Raw genomic sequence first — 15,154 nt, 5'->3', positions numbered from 1 at the left:
AGCATTATGGAACTCTACCAGTGGGACCATGAGGCTCCACCATGACACAACACAACATCTTTAACATGGGAAAGGAGCTGCCGTCTAGGCCCCATGAGCTGGAATTCCCTCCCTAAACCTTTCTGCTCTCCATCTCCCTCTCCTCTTTTAAGACCCTCCTTAAAACCCACCTCTATGACCAATCTTTTGGTCACCCCTCCTAATATCTCCTTCTTTGGCTTGGTGTCAATTTTTGATTGATTACACCACTGTGAAGCACCTTGGGACATTTTTCAACATTAATGGCGCTAAACAAATGCAGATTGATGTTGGTGTGGAGGGTGGAGCTTTGGTGTTTCCAGTACTCTGGGGAATTTATGGCTCATCCACAACTTGATGCTGAGGGCCAATGAGGAGAAAGAGGGGCCAAGGATGGTTGACCATGTTGAATCTGCATAGAGTCAAGGAGGAGAAGGACGGGTAATGTACAATTGCAGTCAATAAAGTATATTATTGGTGACCTTAGTGAGGATGGTCTCAGTTGCTGTGACTGGGTGGAAACCAGAATAAACGCATTCAAACAGGGAGTTGTGGAAAAGATGAGCACAAAGTTGGAAGGTGACAACATGCTGAAGGACCTTGGAGAGGAAAGGGAGGTTGCAGAATGGGGCAGAAGTTGGAGAGGGCAAAAGAGTCATGAGTGCGAGTTTTAAGGAAGGGAGTGCTGATGGTGGTTTTATAGGGGACGGGGATGCTGGCAGAGGAGAAGGAACCATTTACAATACCGATGAGTTTAAGAGCTCGGGAAGGTAGCTGAGTGGGCAGGAGTTGGGGGGTAGGGAACAGGAGAGCAGGAGTGGATCTCATGTAGATGAGCTTGGCTAATGAAAATCAAAGTAGTTCCAGTGTCCTTATCTCTGCAGGATTTTAATCTTCTATAGGCTGAGTAGATTGTAATGCCCATGGCAGTTTGTTCCAACCATTTTTAAAGTCTTGCCTCCCCTCCACCCCCCTCCCCTCATCCCCTCCACCCCCTCCCCCCATCCCCTCTCCCATCCCCTCCCCCCATCCCCTCCCCAGTGCAGGACAGCACCAGTAGGAGGCAGAGGCCATGGCTGAGGCACTAAATGAATATTTCACATCGGTCTTCACTAGAGAAGAGGATGCTGTCATTGTAACGGTAAAGGAGGAGGTAGCAGCGATATTGGAGAGGATAAAAATAGATAAAGAGGAGGTATTTAAAAGATTGTCAGTACTCAAAGTGGAAAAGTCACCCGGTCCAGATGGGATGCATTCTAGGTTACTGAGGGAAGTAAGGGTGGAAATTGCGGAGGCTCTGACCACAATCTTCCAATCCTCCTTAGATATGGGGACGGTGCCGGAAGACTGGAGGATTGAAAATGTTACATCCCTGTTCAAAAAGGGGAGAGGGATAAACCCGGCAATTACAGGCCAGTCAGACTAACATCGTGTGGGGAAACTTTTAGAACATTTACAAAAATCCAGGACAATATTAATTAGCACTTGGAGAAGTTTGGGCTAATAAATGAAAGTCAGCATGGACTTGTTAAAGAAAAATCATGTTTGACGAACTTGATTGAGTTCTTTGATGAAGTAACGGAGAGGGTTGATGAGGGTAGTGTGGTTGATGTTGTGTATATGGACTTTCAAAAGGCATTTGATAAAGTGCCACAAAATAGACTTGTTCGCAAAATTAAAGCCCATGGGATTAAAGAGACAGTGGCAGCGTGGATTCAAAATTAGCTAAGGGACAGAAAGCAGAGAGCAGTGGTGAACAGTTGTTTTTCAGACTGGAGGGAAGTTTACAGTGGTGTTCCCCAGGGGTCAGTATTAGGACCACTGCTCTTTTAAATATATATTAATGACCTGGACTTGAGTATAGAGGGTATAATTTTAAAGTTTGCAGATGACACGAAACTCGGAAATGCAGTAAACAATGTGGAGGATAGTAACAGACTTCAGGAGGACAGAGACAGACTGGTGAAATGGCCTGACACGTGGCAGATGAAATTTAACACAGAGAAATGTGAAGTGATACATTTTGGTAGGAAGAATGAGGAGAAGCAATATAAACTAAATGGTACAATTTTAAAGGGGGTGCAGGAACAGAGAGACCTGGGGGTGAATGTACACAAATCTTTGAAGGTGGCAGGACAAGTTGAGCAGGCTGTTAAACAAGCATACGGGATCCTGGACTTTAATAATAGAGGCATAGAGTACAAAAGCATTTATTAGCCCAAACTTCTCCAAGTGCTAATTAATATTGTCCTGGATTATGTTGAATGTTTATAAATCACTGGTTAGGCCCCAGCTGGAGAATTGTGTCCAATTCTGGGCACCGCACTTTAGGAAGGATGTCAAGGCCTTGGAGAGGGTGTGGAGGAGATTTACCAGAATGGTCCCAGGGATGAGGGACTTCAGTTACATGGAGAGACTGGAGAAGCTGGGATTGTTCTCCTTAGAGCAGAGAGGGTTAAGGGGAGATTTAATCGAGGTGTTCAAAATCATGAGGGGTTTTGATAGAGTAAATAAGGAGAAACTGTTTCCAGTGGCAGGAGGGTCGGTAACCAGAGGACACAGATTTAAAATAAATGGCAAAAGAGGCGACACGAGGAATAAAAAAATTACGCAGCGAGTTGTTCTGATCTGGAATGCGCTGCCTGAAAGGGCGGTGGAAGCAGATTCAATAATAACTTTCAAAAGGGAATTAGATAAATACTTGGAGGGGAAAAATTTGCAGGGCTATGGAGAAAGAGCAGGGGGGAGTGGGACTAATTGGATAGATCTTTCAAAGAGCCGGCACAGGCACGATGGGCCGAATGGCCTCCTGCTGTGCTGTACCTACTATGATACTATGATAAGAAGAGGAGGTAAATCAGGATGCCAAGCCTGTAGCTTGAAGAGAAGACTGAGAGAGGTGATGACTTCCAAAGCTTCAAGATCCTGTGAAAGAAGTGTAGGAGATGGTGCGATGAATCTTGGTTTAACATAGTGAGGGTGTGGGGAGAGGGAGAGTGTGTAAGACAGGGTATCTGGTTTAACATAGTGAGGGTGTGGGGAGAGGAGAGTGTGTAAGACAGGGTATCTGGTTTAACATAGTGAGGGTGTGGGGAGAGGGAGAGTGTGTAAGACAGGGTATCTGGTTTAACATAGTGAGGGTGTGGGGAGAGGGAGAGTGTGTAAGACAGGGTATCTGGTTTAACATAGTGAGGGTGTGGGGAGTGAAGAGTGTGTAAGACAGGGTATCTGGTTTAGAATCATAGAATCATAGAAGTTACAACATGGAAACAGGCCCTTCGGCCCAACATGTCCATGTCGCCCAGTTTATACCACTAAGCTAGTCCCAATTGCCTGCACTTGGCCCATATCCCTTGATACCCATCTTCCCCATGTAACTGTCCAAATGCTTTTTAAAAGACAAAATTGTACCCGCCTCTACTACTGCCTCTGGCAGCTCGTTCCAGACACTCACCACCCTTTGAGTGAAAAAATTGCCCCTCTGGATCCTTTTGTATCTCTCCCCTCTCACCTTAAATCTATGCCCCCTCGTTATAGACTCCCCTACCTTTGGGAAAAGATTTTGACTATCGACCTTATCTATGCCCCTCATTATTTTATAGACTTCTATAAGATCACCCCTTAACCTCCTACTCTCCAGGGAATAAAGTCCCAGTCTGTCTAACCTCTCCCTGTAAGTCAAACCATCAAGTCCCGGTAGCATCCTAGTAAATCTTTTCTGCACTCTTTCTAGTTTAATAATATCCTTTCTATAATAGGGTGACCAGAACTGTACACAGTATTCCAAGTGTGGCCTCACCAATGCCCTGTACAACTTCAACAAGACATCCCAACTCCTGCATTCAATGTTCTGACCAATGAAACCAAGCATGCTGAATGCCTTCTTCACCACCCTATCCACCTGTGACTCCACTTTCAAGGAGCTATGAATCTGTACTCCTAGATCTCTTTGTTCTATAACTCTCCCCAACGCCCTACCATTAACGGAGTAGGTCCTGGCCCGATTCGATCTACCAAAATGCATCACCTCACATTTATCTAAATTAAACTCCATCTGCCATTCATCGGCCCACTGGCCCAATTTATCAAGATCCCGTTGCAATCCTAGATAACCTTCTTCACTGTCCACAATGCCACCAATCTTGGTGTCATCTGCAAACTTACTAACCATGCCTCCTAAATTCTCATCCAAATCATTAATATAAATAACAAATAACAGCGGACCCAGCACCGATCCCTGAGGCACACCGCTGGACACAGGCATCCAGTTTGAAAAACAACCCTCGACAACCACCCTCTGTCTTCTGTCGTCAAGCCAATTTTGTATCCAATTGGCTACCTCACCTTGGATCCCATGAGATTTAACCTTATGTAACAACCTACCATGCGGTACCTTGTCAAATGCTTTGCTGAAGTCCATGTAGACCACGTCTACTGCACAGCCCTCATCTATCTTCTTGGTTACCCCTTCAAAAAACTCAATCAAATTCGTGAGACATGATTTTCCTCTCACAAAACCATGCTGACTGTTCCTAATTAGTCCCTGCCTCTCCAAATGCCTGTAGATTCTGTCCCTCAGAATACCCTCTAACAACTTACCCACTACAGATGTCAGGCTCACTGGTCTGTAGTTCCCAGGCTTTTCCCTGCCGCCCTTCTTAAACAAAGGCACAACATTTGCTACCCTCCAATCTTCAGGCACCTCACCTGTAGCGGTGGATGATTCAAATATCTCTGCTCGGGGACCCGCAATTTCCTCCCTAACCTCCCATAACGTCCTGGGATACATTTCATCAGGTCCCGGAGATTTATCTACCTTGATGCGCGTTAAGACTTCCAGCACCTCCCTCTCTGTAATATGTACACTCCTCAAGACATCACTATTTATTTCCCCAAGTTCCCTAACATCCATGCCTTTCTCAACCGTAAATACCGATGTGAAATATTCATTCAGGATCTCACCCATCTCTTGTGGTTCCGCACATAGATGACCTTGTTGATCCTTAAGAGGCCCTACTCTCTCCCTCGTTACCCTTTTGCCCTTTATGTATTTGTAGAAGCTCTTTGGATTCACCTTTGCCTGATCTGCCAAAGCAATCTCATATCCCCTTTTTGCCCTCCTGATTTCTCTCTTAACTCTACTCCGGCAATCTCTATACTCTTCAAGGGATCCACTTGATCCCAGCTGCCTATGCATGTCATATGCCTCCTTCTTCTTTTTGACGAGGGCCTCAATCTCCCGAGTCATCCAAGGTTCCCTACTTCTACCAGCCTTGCCCTTCACTTTATAAGGAATGTGCTTACACTGAACCCTGGTTAACACACTTTTGAAAGCCTCCCACTTACCAGACGTCCCTTTGCCTGCCAACAGACTCTCCCAATCAACTTCTGAAAGTTCCTGTCTAATACCATCAAAATTGGCCTTTCCCCAATTTAGAATTTTAACTTTTGGGCCAGACCTATCCTTCTCCATAGCTATCTTAAAACTAATGGAATTATGATCACTGGTCCCAAAGTGATCCCTCACTAACACTTCTGTCACCTGCCCTTCCTTATTTCCCAAGAGGAGGTCAAGTTTTGCCCCCTCTCTAGTCGGGCCATCCACATACTGAATGAGAAATTCCTCCTGAATACACTCAACAAATTTCTCTCCATCCAAGCCCCTAATGCTATGGCTGTCCCAGTCAATGTTGGGAAAGTTAAAGTCCCCCACTATTACCACCCTATTTTTCTTGCCGCTGTCTGTAATCTCCTTACATATTTGCTCCTCAATTTCCCGTTGACTATTTGGGGGTCTGTAGTACAATCCTATCAAAGTGATCTCTCCCTTCTTATTTTTCAGTTCTACCCATATGGACTCAGTGGGCGAACCCTCGGATATATCCCCTCTCACTACTGCCGTGATGTTCTCCCTAATCAAGAACGCAACTCCCCCTCCTCTCTTACCTCCTGCTCTATCTTTCCTATAGCATCTGTACCCTGGAACATTGAGCTGCCAGTCCTGCCCCTCCCTTAGCCATGTTTCAGTAATAGCTATAACATCCCAGTCCCATGTACCCATCCATGCCCTGAGTTCATCTGCCTTGCCCATCAGACTTCTTGCATTGAAATAAATGCAGTTTAATCTAGTCTTCCCTTGGTCTTTGCCCTGCTTTCTCAGACCATCTGTCCGGTCATGTTCTGTACACTCTCCCTTACTGCCTTTTGTTTCTGTCACCACTTTATTTCCCACTGACTTCCTGCATCGGTTCCCATCCCCCTGCCACATTAGTTTAAACCCTCCCCAACAGCACTAGCAAACACTCCCCCTAGGACATTGGTTCCAGTCCTGCCCAGATGCAGACCGTCCAATTTGTACTGGTCCCACCTCCCCCAGAACCGGTTCCAATGGCCCAGGAATAGTGAGGGTGTGGGGAGAGGGAGAGTGTGTAAGACAGGGTATCTGGTTTAACATAGTGAGGGTGTGGGGAGTGAAGAGTGTGTAAGACAGGGTATCTGGTTTAACATAGTGAGAGTGTGGGGAGAGGGAGAGTGTGTAAGACAGGGTATCTGGTTTAACATAGTGAGGGTGTGGGGAGAGGGAGAGTGTGTAAGACAGGGTATCTGGAGCTTAGCAGGAGCAAGAGAGGAAAGTTCAGAGCAGCAAAGACCATAATGATCTTGGAGATAGAGAAAAAGGTTTGAGGCTAGAGGTGAGACAGAAAGAGAGACACTGATTACTAACAGGTCTACATACATATTTGTTTTACCAGAAACCAGCAGGGTAACATTGATAAGCCATCTTTCCTTGTTACGGTTGTCTTCAGCTGATGTACGAGCCTCGTGCCCCCAATATTACACACAGACTATTGGCTGAATATTACTTCAATGGTTGGAGATGTGTCAGAGGAAGAAAGGAGGAAGTATTGACAGGGTGTGTGAGATGTGGTTTTCTTCGCTCACCTGTTGATTGCGATCCAGACTCTCAGTGCATCATCCCTATAATGATAGTTGGGCAGCTTTCCCACACCCCGAGAGGCCAATTCTTCTGGGAGACAAAGAGATGTGTAGGTGGTCCACTCCATGGCCCTTTGCAGGATTTGCACTTTTGCAATCCCTCCTGTAGAAAATGCCTGGAGTGACATAATTTAAACATGATGTGGTATTTGGAACGTGCAGTGAGGAACTACATCATCCACAGCACCAGAGAGTCTGAGCTCCAGCACTCATCAGACCAGAGCATGGCACAACACCAGGCACTGCTTCATCAGCAAGGAACTGCAGATCTTGTGAATGATGTTTCATGGGGTCTGGGTTGGGGCCACTCTGATTTCCGATATACATAAATGATCTGGAGTTCTCTGAAAGCAGAATCCGTCAATTCTCTCAGGGGGAAATTAGACAGTTGCTTGAAGAAGAGACAATTTTTAAATTCATTCTCGGATGTGGGCATCGCTGGCAAGGCCGGCGTTTATTGCCCATCCCGCGACGCCCTTGAGAAGGAGGTGGTGAGCCTTCTTGGAACGCTGCAGTCCGTATACTGAAGGTAAAGGGAGCAGGTAGGGAATTGGGATTAGGCAAGGTGGGATATTATAGGGTATGGGGAGTGAGCAGCAGAGTAGGATTAGACTTGAATCATAGAATGATACATCACATAAGGTGGCCATTCAGCCCATCGGGCCTGTGCTAGTTCATTGAAAGAGCTATCCATTTCTTTTTATTTATTCATGGGATGTGGGCGTCGCTGGCGAGGCCGGCATTTATTGCCCATCCCTAATTGCCCTTGAGAAGGTGGTGGTGAGCCGCCTTCTTGAACTGCTGCAGTCCGTGTGGTGAAGGTTCTCCCACAGTGCTGTTAGGAAGGGAGTTCCAGGATTTTGAACCAGTGACGATGAAAGAACGGTGATATATTTCCAAGTCGGGATGGTGTGTGACTTGGAGGGGAACAATGCAGGTGGTATTGTTCCCATGTGCCTGCTGCCCTTGTCCTTCGAGGTGGTAGAGGTCGTGGGTTTGGGAGGTGCTGTCGAAGAAGCCTTGGTGAGTTGCTGCAATGCATCCTGTGGATGGTACACACTGCAGCCACGGTGCGCCGGTGGTGAAGGGAGTGAATGTTTAAGGTGGTGGATGGGGTGCCAATCAAGTGGGCTGCTTTGTACTGAATGGTGTCGAGCGTCTTGAGTGTTGTTGGAGCTGCACTCATCCAGGCAAGTGGAGAGTATTCCATCACACTCCTGACTTGTGCCTTGTAGATGGTGGAAAGGCTCTGGGGAGTCAGAATACCCAGCCTCTGACTTGCTCTTGTAGCCACAGTATTTATGTGGCTGGTCCAGTTAAGTTTCTGGTCAATGATGACCCCCAGGATGTTGATGGTGGGGGATTCGGCGATGGTAATGCCATTGAATGTCAAGGGGAGATGGTTAGACTCTCTCTTGTTGGAGATGGTCATTGTCTGGCACTTGTCTGGTGCGAATGTTACTTGCCGCTCATGAGCCCAAGCCTGGATGTTGTCCAGGTCTTGCTGCATGTGGGCTCGGACTGCTTCATTATCTGAAGGGTTGCGAATGGAACTGAACACTGTGCAATCATCAGCGAACATCCCCATTTCTGACCTTATGATGGAGGGAAGGTCATTGATGAAGCCGCTGAAGATGGTTGGGCCTAGGACACTGCCCTGAGGAACTCCTGCAGCAATGCCCTGGGGCTGAGATGATTGGCCTCCAACAACCACTACCATCTTCCTTTGTGCTAGGTATGACTCCAGCCACTGGAGAGTTTTCCCCCTGATTCCCATTGACTTCAATTTTACCAGGGCTCCTTGGTGCCACACTCAGTCAAATGCTGCCTTGATGTCAAGGGCAGTCACTCTCACCTCACCTCTGGAATTCAGTTCTTTTGTCCATGTTTGGACCAAGGCTGTAATGAGGTCTGGAGCTGAATTAGTCCCACTCCCCTGCTCTTTCCCCAGAGCCCTGCAAATTTTTCCCCTCCAAGTATTTATCCAATTCCCTTTTGAAAGTTATTATTGAATCTGCTTCCACCGCCCTTTCAGGCAGCGCATTCCAGATCAGAACAACTCACTGCGTAAATTTTTTTTCCACATATCGCCTCTGGTTCTTTTGCCATTTACTTTAAATCTGTGTCCTCTGGTTACTGACCCTCCTGCCACTGGAAACAGTTTCTCCTTATTTACTCTATCAAAACCCCTCATGATTTTGAACACCTCGATTAAATCCCCCCTTAACCTTCTCTGCTCTGAGGAGAACAATCCCAGCTTCTCCAGTCTCTCCACACAACTGAAGTTCCTCATCCCTCGGACCATTCTAGTAAATCTCCTCTGCACCCTCTCCAAGGTTTTGACATCCTTCCTAAAGTGTGGTGCCCAGAATTGAACACAATACTCCAGCTGAGGCCTAACCAGTGATTTATAAAGGTTTACCATAACTTCCTTGCTTTTGTACTCTCTGCCTCTATTAATAAAGCCCAGGATCCCATGTGCTTTTTTAACAGCCTTCTCAACTTGTCCTGCCATCTTCAAAGATTTGTGTACATTCACCCCCAGGTCTCTCTGTTCCTGCACCCCCTTTAAAATTGTACCATTTAGTTTATTTTGCCTCTCCTCATTCTTCCTACCAAAATGCATCACTTCACACTTCTCTGCATTAAATTCCACCTGCCACGTGTCTGCCCATTTCACCAGTCTGTCTCTGTCCTCCTGAAGTCTGTTACTATCCTCCACGTTGTTTACTACATTTCCGAGTTTTGTGTCATCTGCAAACTTTGAAATTATACCCTCTATACCCAAGTCCAGGTCATTAATATATATTTAAAAGAGCAGTGGTCCTAATACTGACCCCTGGGGAACATCACTGTAAACTTCCCTCCAGTCTGAAAAACAACCGTTCACCACTACTCTCTGCTTTCTGTCTCTGAGCCAATTTCGTATCCACGCTGTCACTGACCCTTTAATCCCATGGGCTTTAATTTTGCTAACACGATTCGGTGGGATATTATAGGATATAGGGAGGGAGCAGGAGAGTTGGATTCGACTAGGTGGGATAGTAAAGTGTATGCAGAGTGAACAGAAGAGTGGGATTAAACTGGGTGGGGTATTGAAGAGTATGGGAGTAACAGGAGAGTGATATTAGACTGGGTGGGATATTATAGGGAATGGGGAGTGAGCAGGAACGTGGGATTAGACTGGGTGCTGATGTGGCGAAAAGTACTGGCAGAGCCTCGATGGGCTGAGTGGCCTGTTTCTGTCCTGGAACACTGTGTGATTCTAAGGGGGTGAATTTGGACCCTGTCGCGCCCATTATTTGGGTGCAGAACATGGACAACAAGCACCAATTTTCAGGGCGATGTTTCGTGCCCGAACGGCGTCCAAAGTCCATCCAACGCCATATTGGCTCGTCGATATTGAGGATATGGTGATGGCCATCGAAAACAGATATTATATCTACCAATGAGGGCCTAACATCAATCTGAAATTCAGCGGGACTGAGCAGACCATGTGTCAGACATACGCTGCTCCTCTGAGAGGCCGCCAACAAAAAATATATTTTTGAATTTTAATTTACCTGAATGTAGAACGAGGAGGAGCAGGAGTGCTCACAGCTGGCCTGCACTCGTCCCCTTCCAGGTCTCCCCCACCCCCGATTCCCCTTCCCCCCTCATTCCCCTTCCCCCCCCCCATTCCCGTTCCCCCCCCAATTCCTGTTCCCCCCCATTCCCCTTTCCCCCCATTCCCCTCCCCCCCATTCCCCTTCCCCCCCCATTCCCGTTCCCCCAATTCCTGTTCCCCCCCATTCCCCTTTCCCCCCATTCCCCTTCCCCCCATTCCCCTTCCCCCCCACCCATTCCCATTCCCATTCCCACACTCCCCCACCCCTTGTCCAGTCCAAGGACCAATCTTCAGATTGCTGTCGGCCTCGCAATTGGCTCAAATCGGTGTCCTTAAAACCAGCGAGCTGCATCGGAACAGCCGATTGGCCCCGTACCTTACTGGGATTATTTTGATGTGGAGATGCCGGTGATGGACTGGGGTTGACAATTGTAAACAATTTTACAACACCAAGTTATAGTCCAGCAATTTTATTTTAAATTCACAAGCTTTCGGAGATTTTCGGAGGAAGGAGAAAATCTCCGAAAGCTTGTGAATTTAAAATAAAATTGCTGGACTATAACTAGGGATTATTTTGATGAGGCCTAAGGCCCAATTTCTGGTGATCCTCAGGCCTCCACCTTGTGACACTCACTCCGAGGGCAATGACCATTCCGTCAACACAACTGGCCCGAAACACATTTCTCATCCTAAGATTTTTTTTCAAGACCCCAATATAACAATGGCAGATCTTTCAATGTATAAATAACTCAGCTGCAGTCAGGCATCACATCTTGCTCTGTCACAGAGATTCAATATACCCTCTGTATACCCCACAGTGTATCCTCTATATACCCGACTGTTCCCCACTCTGTACCCTCTATATACCGCACTGTTCTCCAGTGTGTACTCTCTATATATCCCACTGTTCCCCAGTGTGTACTCTCTATATACCGCACTGTTCTCCAGTGTGTACTCTCTATATATCCCACTGTTCCCCAGTGTGTACTCTCTATATATCCCACTGTTCCCCAGTGTGTACTCTGTGTATATCCCACTGTTCCCCAGTGTGTACTCTCTATATATCCCACTGTTCCCCAGTGTGTACTCTCTATATATCCCACTGTTCCCCAGTGTGTACTCTCTATATATCCCACTGTTCCCCAGTGTGTACTCTCTATATATCCCACTGTTCCCCAGTCTGTACTCTCTATATATCCCACTGTTCCCCAGTGTGTACTCTCTATATATCCCACTGTTCCCCAGTGTGTACTCTCTATATATCCCACTGTTCTCCAGTGTGTACTCTCTATATATCCCACTGTTCCCCAGTGTGTACTCTCTATATATCCCACTGTTCCCCAGTGTGTACTCTCTATATATCCCACTGTTCCCCAGTGTGTACTCTCTATATATCCCACTGTTCCCCAGTGTGTACTCTCTATACACCCCACTGTTCCCCAGTGTGTACTCTCTATATATCCCACTGTTCCCCAGTGTGTACTCTCTATATATCCCACTGTTCCCCAGTGTGTACCTGCTATATATCCCACTGTTCCCCAGTGTGTACTCTCTATATATCCCACTGTTCCCCAGTGTGTACCTGCTATATATCCCACTGTTCCCCAGTGTGTACTCTCTATATATCCCACTGTACCCCAGTGTGTACCTGCTATATATCCCACTGTTCCCCAGTGTGTACTCTCTATATATCCCACTGTTCCCCAGTGTGTACCTGCTATATATCCCACTGTTCCCCAGTGTGTACTCTCTATATATCCCACTGTTCCCCAGTGTGTCCCTGCTATTTATCCCACTGTTCCCCACTCTGTACCCTCTATATATCCCACTGTTCCCCAGTGTGTACTCTGTGTATATCCCACTGTTCCCCAGTGTGTACTCTGTGTATATCCCACTGTTCCCCAGTGTGTACTCTCTGTATATCCCACTGTTCCCCAGTGTGTACTCTCTATATATCCCACTGTTCCCCAGTGTGTACTCTCTATATATCCCACTGTTCCCCAGTGTGTACTCTCTATATATCCCACTGTTCCCCAGTGTGTACTCTGTGTATATCCCACTGTTCCCCAGTGTGTACTCTCTATATATCCCACTGTTCCCCAGTGTGTCCCTGCTATTTATCCCACTGTTCCCCAGTGTGTACTCTCTATATATCCCACTGTTCCCCAGTGTGTCCCTGCTATTTATCCCACTGTTCCCCAGTGTATATCCAGTACACAAGACACTTTTTCTCAGTCTCCTATGTAGAGATTCTTTGTAAACACAAACTCTTCAAGTCATTGCCTTGTGTATGTTGTGCTGCTTTCTTGTGTCTTCCACGTTAATATCATTTCACAATTATTTTCACTAAAAATTTAAAGTAACTCACTCACCTGATCAAAAATTCCACCCTCTGATATAAGGAGTTTCCGTGCTGCAATGTTAATGTATAAAGTAAACTTCAGATGAGGCATGAGAAGCTGAAAGATTAAAGAGTTTGATTTTAGTGTTGGGCTCCATTCTGGGTAACTTCACATATAATAAAGTAATAAATCTGTTGGATTATTTTTACTGTAATTGTTGAGAGTGTTTTGGCATCGTATAGACGCATTGAAGGGTCACTCCCATTGGTCATATCTACTGTGCATCATCAGGACTTGTTCTATAAGAAACAGAGAGAAATGCAACACCTTGATGTTCTGTCCAATCCCCCCTCCCTCAGAGGCCCTGGACATTTGCAGTTCCACAGGTGCTGGCCTCTGGTTCTCCCATTCTTGTTCCCGTGCGATAGTCAGAGACGACAGTATTGCAACCAATCCTATTCTCACACATGTACTTTCCAACAGGATTCACTGTGGTGCCCAGTGGCCAGGAGCTGATTGTTTTTCCTCTCTCTATTCGGAGGTTGCTAAGGACAGTCGTAGAACGTCAACTGAAAGCATGGCTGAGATCAATTAACTCAACACAGAAACAGGGATGGAATGTGCAGAATAACCAGTGAGAATTATTGTAACTCTGGTTTTTAAAATACAGTATCAAGGCTGAGACTCCTCTCTTCCAGTGTGGGGGGGATCGTATTTCATCAGAAAGTACCTTGAAAATAGGATGTGCATTTGGAAGCTTCCGTAATGTTGCGATGCAAAAGACTCTGCAAATAGGTGTGTCTTCAGCAAGTGTGAAACCAGCTGCGTGAATCTGTGTGTCTGCGTGTCGAACCCAAATCTGGCGAGGCGCCAGTCATATTTGCTGTCATTTGGAAGGAAAATCGGGTTTTGTAGTCGGGATCCTGTTTGATCTGTCAATCACAGAAACTGTAGGATTTACAAGTGACTTTCACTGTCAGGTTGAGGCATTCATGAAACAAGAACTTGATTGGGTAAAAAGGGGTGGGGTCAATGGATAGGGGGTGGAAATGTTAATTTTTGAAGAGAGAGGTGCAGGAAATGTAAAGGATGGGCAGGAGTCACATTTATTGATTGGACTCAAACCCTCGTCACTCCTGACTGACAGTGCCCAGGTAGTAGAGTTTCAGGAAAAAATCAGCAGGTACTAACTTTTAATTTAACAATTCCTCTCCTAAAAACGATGCAGTAAATCTAATAATAAGGAATTAACACTCCAAGAACTGTATGAATTAACAGCCAACTATCAAAAAGAAATGATATTGTTTATGAGAGATGCGCCTGTGTAAAGAGGGCAGGGAAAGAGGGAGAGAGTGGGAGAGAGGGAGAGAGAGAGAGTAGAGAGTGGGAGGGAGAGACGAGAGAGGAGAGAGAGAGAGTGTGGGAAAGAGGTGAGAGAAGAGGGAGTTGATGGTAAAGTGCTCACCGCTCTGTATCAGAGTGTTAGAGAGCACAGCACAAAGGGGGGTGACATAGAGAGAGAGAGAGAGAGAGAGTGGGATGAGAGGGAGAGAGGGAGAGAGAGAGAGAGAGAGGGAGAGAGAGAGACGACATAGAAAGAATACCAGATGGGGGCAGAGAGAGAGAGAGAGAGCAGAGGGCAGACAGAGAGAGTGGGAAACAGAGAGAGAGCAGTAGAGAGGAGACAGAGAGGGGGGGACAACGAGAGTGATTGGGAGACAGAGAGTGAAACACAGGGACATAGAAAAAAGAGAGATAGAAACAGAAAGGGACAGGGAGAGGAGAGAAGCAGCGAGAGGAGATAGATAAAGACAGAGTGAGGGACAGAGAGAGATAAAAGAGGGACAAAGATATAGATAGAGAGAGAGAGAAGCAGAAAGAAAGACAGGGAAATAAACAGAGGAAAGAAACAAATGGAGAGGGGAGAGAGATAAACAGTGAGGACAGGGGCAAACAGAGAGGAGGGAGATCGCAGAGAGGAAGAAAGATAAAATAAAGATACAGACAGTGGAGAGAGATAAAGAAAGAGAACAGAGAGGAGAAATGTAAACAAAGTGACAGAGAGAAAAGAATGATAGACAGACAGAGAAAGAGAGAGAGAGAGAGAGACTTGGTCAAAAAGAAAGGGAGGGAGATACACAGACGAATATAGATAGAAATTCAAAAGGACAATGTCAGCCCAAGGGGAAGA

General features: G+C 46.2%; 1 protein-coding gene across 1 annotated transcript in view; it reads right to left on the bottom strand.

The window, feature by feature from the left end:
- The window catches only part of LOC137302558 (hydroperoxide isomerase ALOXE3-like), a 50,127-nt gene that overhangs the window by 6,120 nt on the left and 28,853 nt on the right, over positions 1-15,154 (bottom strand). Inside the window, 7 exon segments of the mRNA XM_067972299.1 lie at positions 6,961-7,130; positions 12,994-13,080; positions 13,694-13,746; positions 13,749-13,788; positions 13,790-13,824; positions 13,827-13,877; positions 13,880-13,895. Of these exon segments, the coding sequence (XP_067828400.1) occupies positions 6,961-7,130; positions 12,994-13,080; positions 13,694-13,746; positions 13,749-13,788; positions 13,790-13,824; positions 13,827-13,877; positions 13,880-13,895 (452 nt within the window).

Source organism: Heptranchias perlo, chromosome 35, assembly GCF_035084215.1.
Source record: "Heptranchias perlo isolate sHepPer1 chromosome 35, sHepPer1.hap1, whole genome shotgun sequence".
Lineage (NCBI taxonomy): Eukaryota > Metazoa > Chordata > Chondrichthyes > Hexanchiformes > Hexanchidae > Heptranchias > Heptranchias perlo.
Note: the sequence above shows the minus strand (reverse complement) of the source record. Positions and strands in the feature narration are given on the sequence as shown.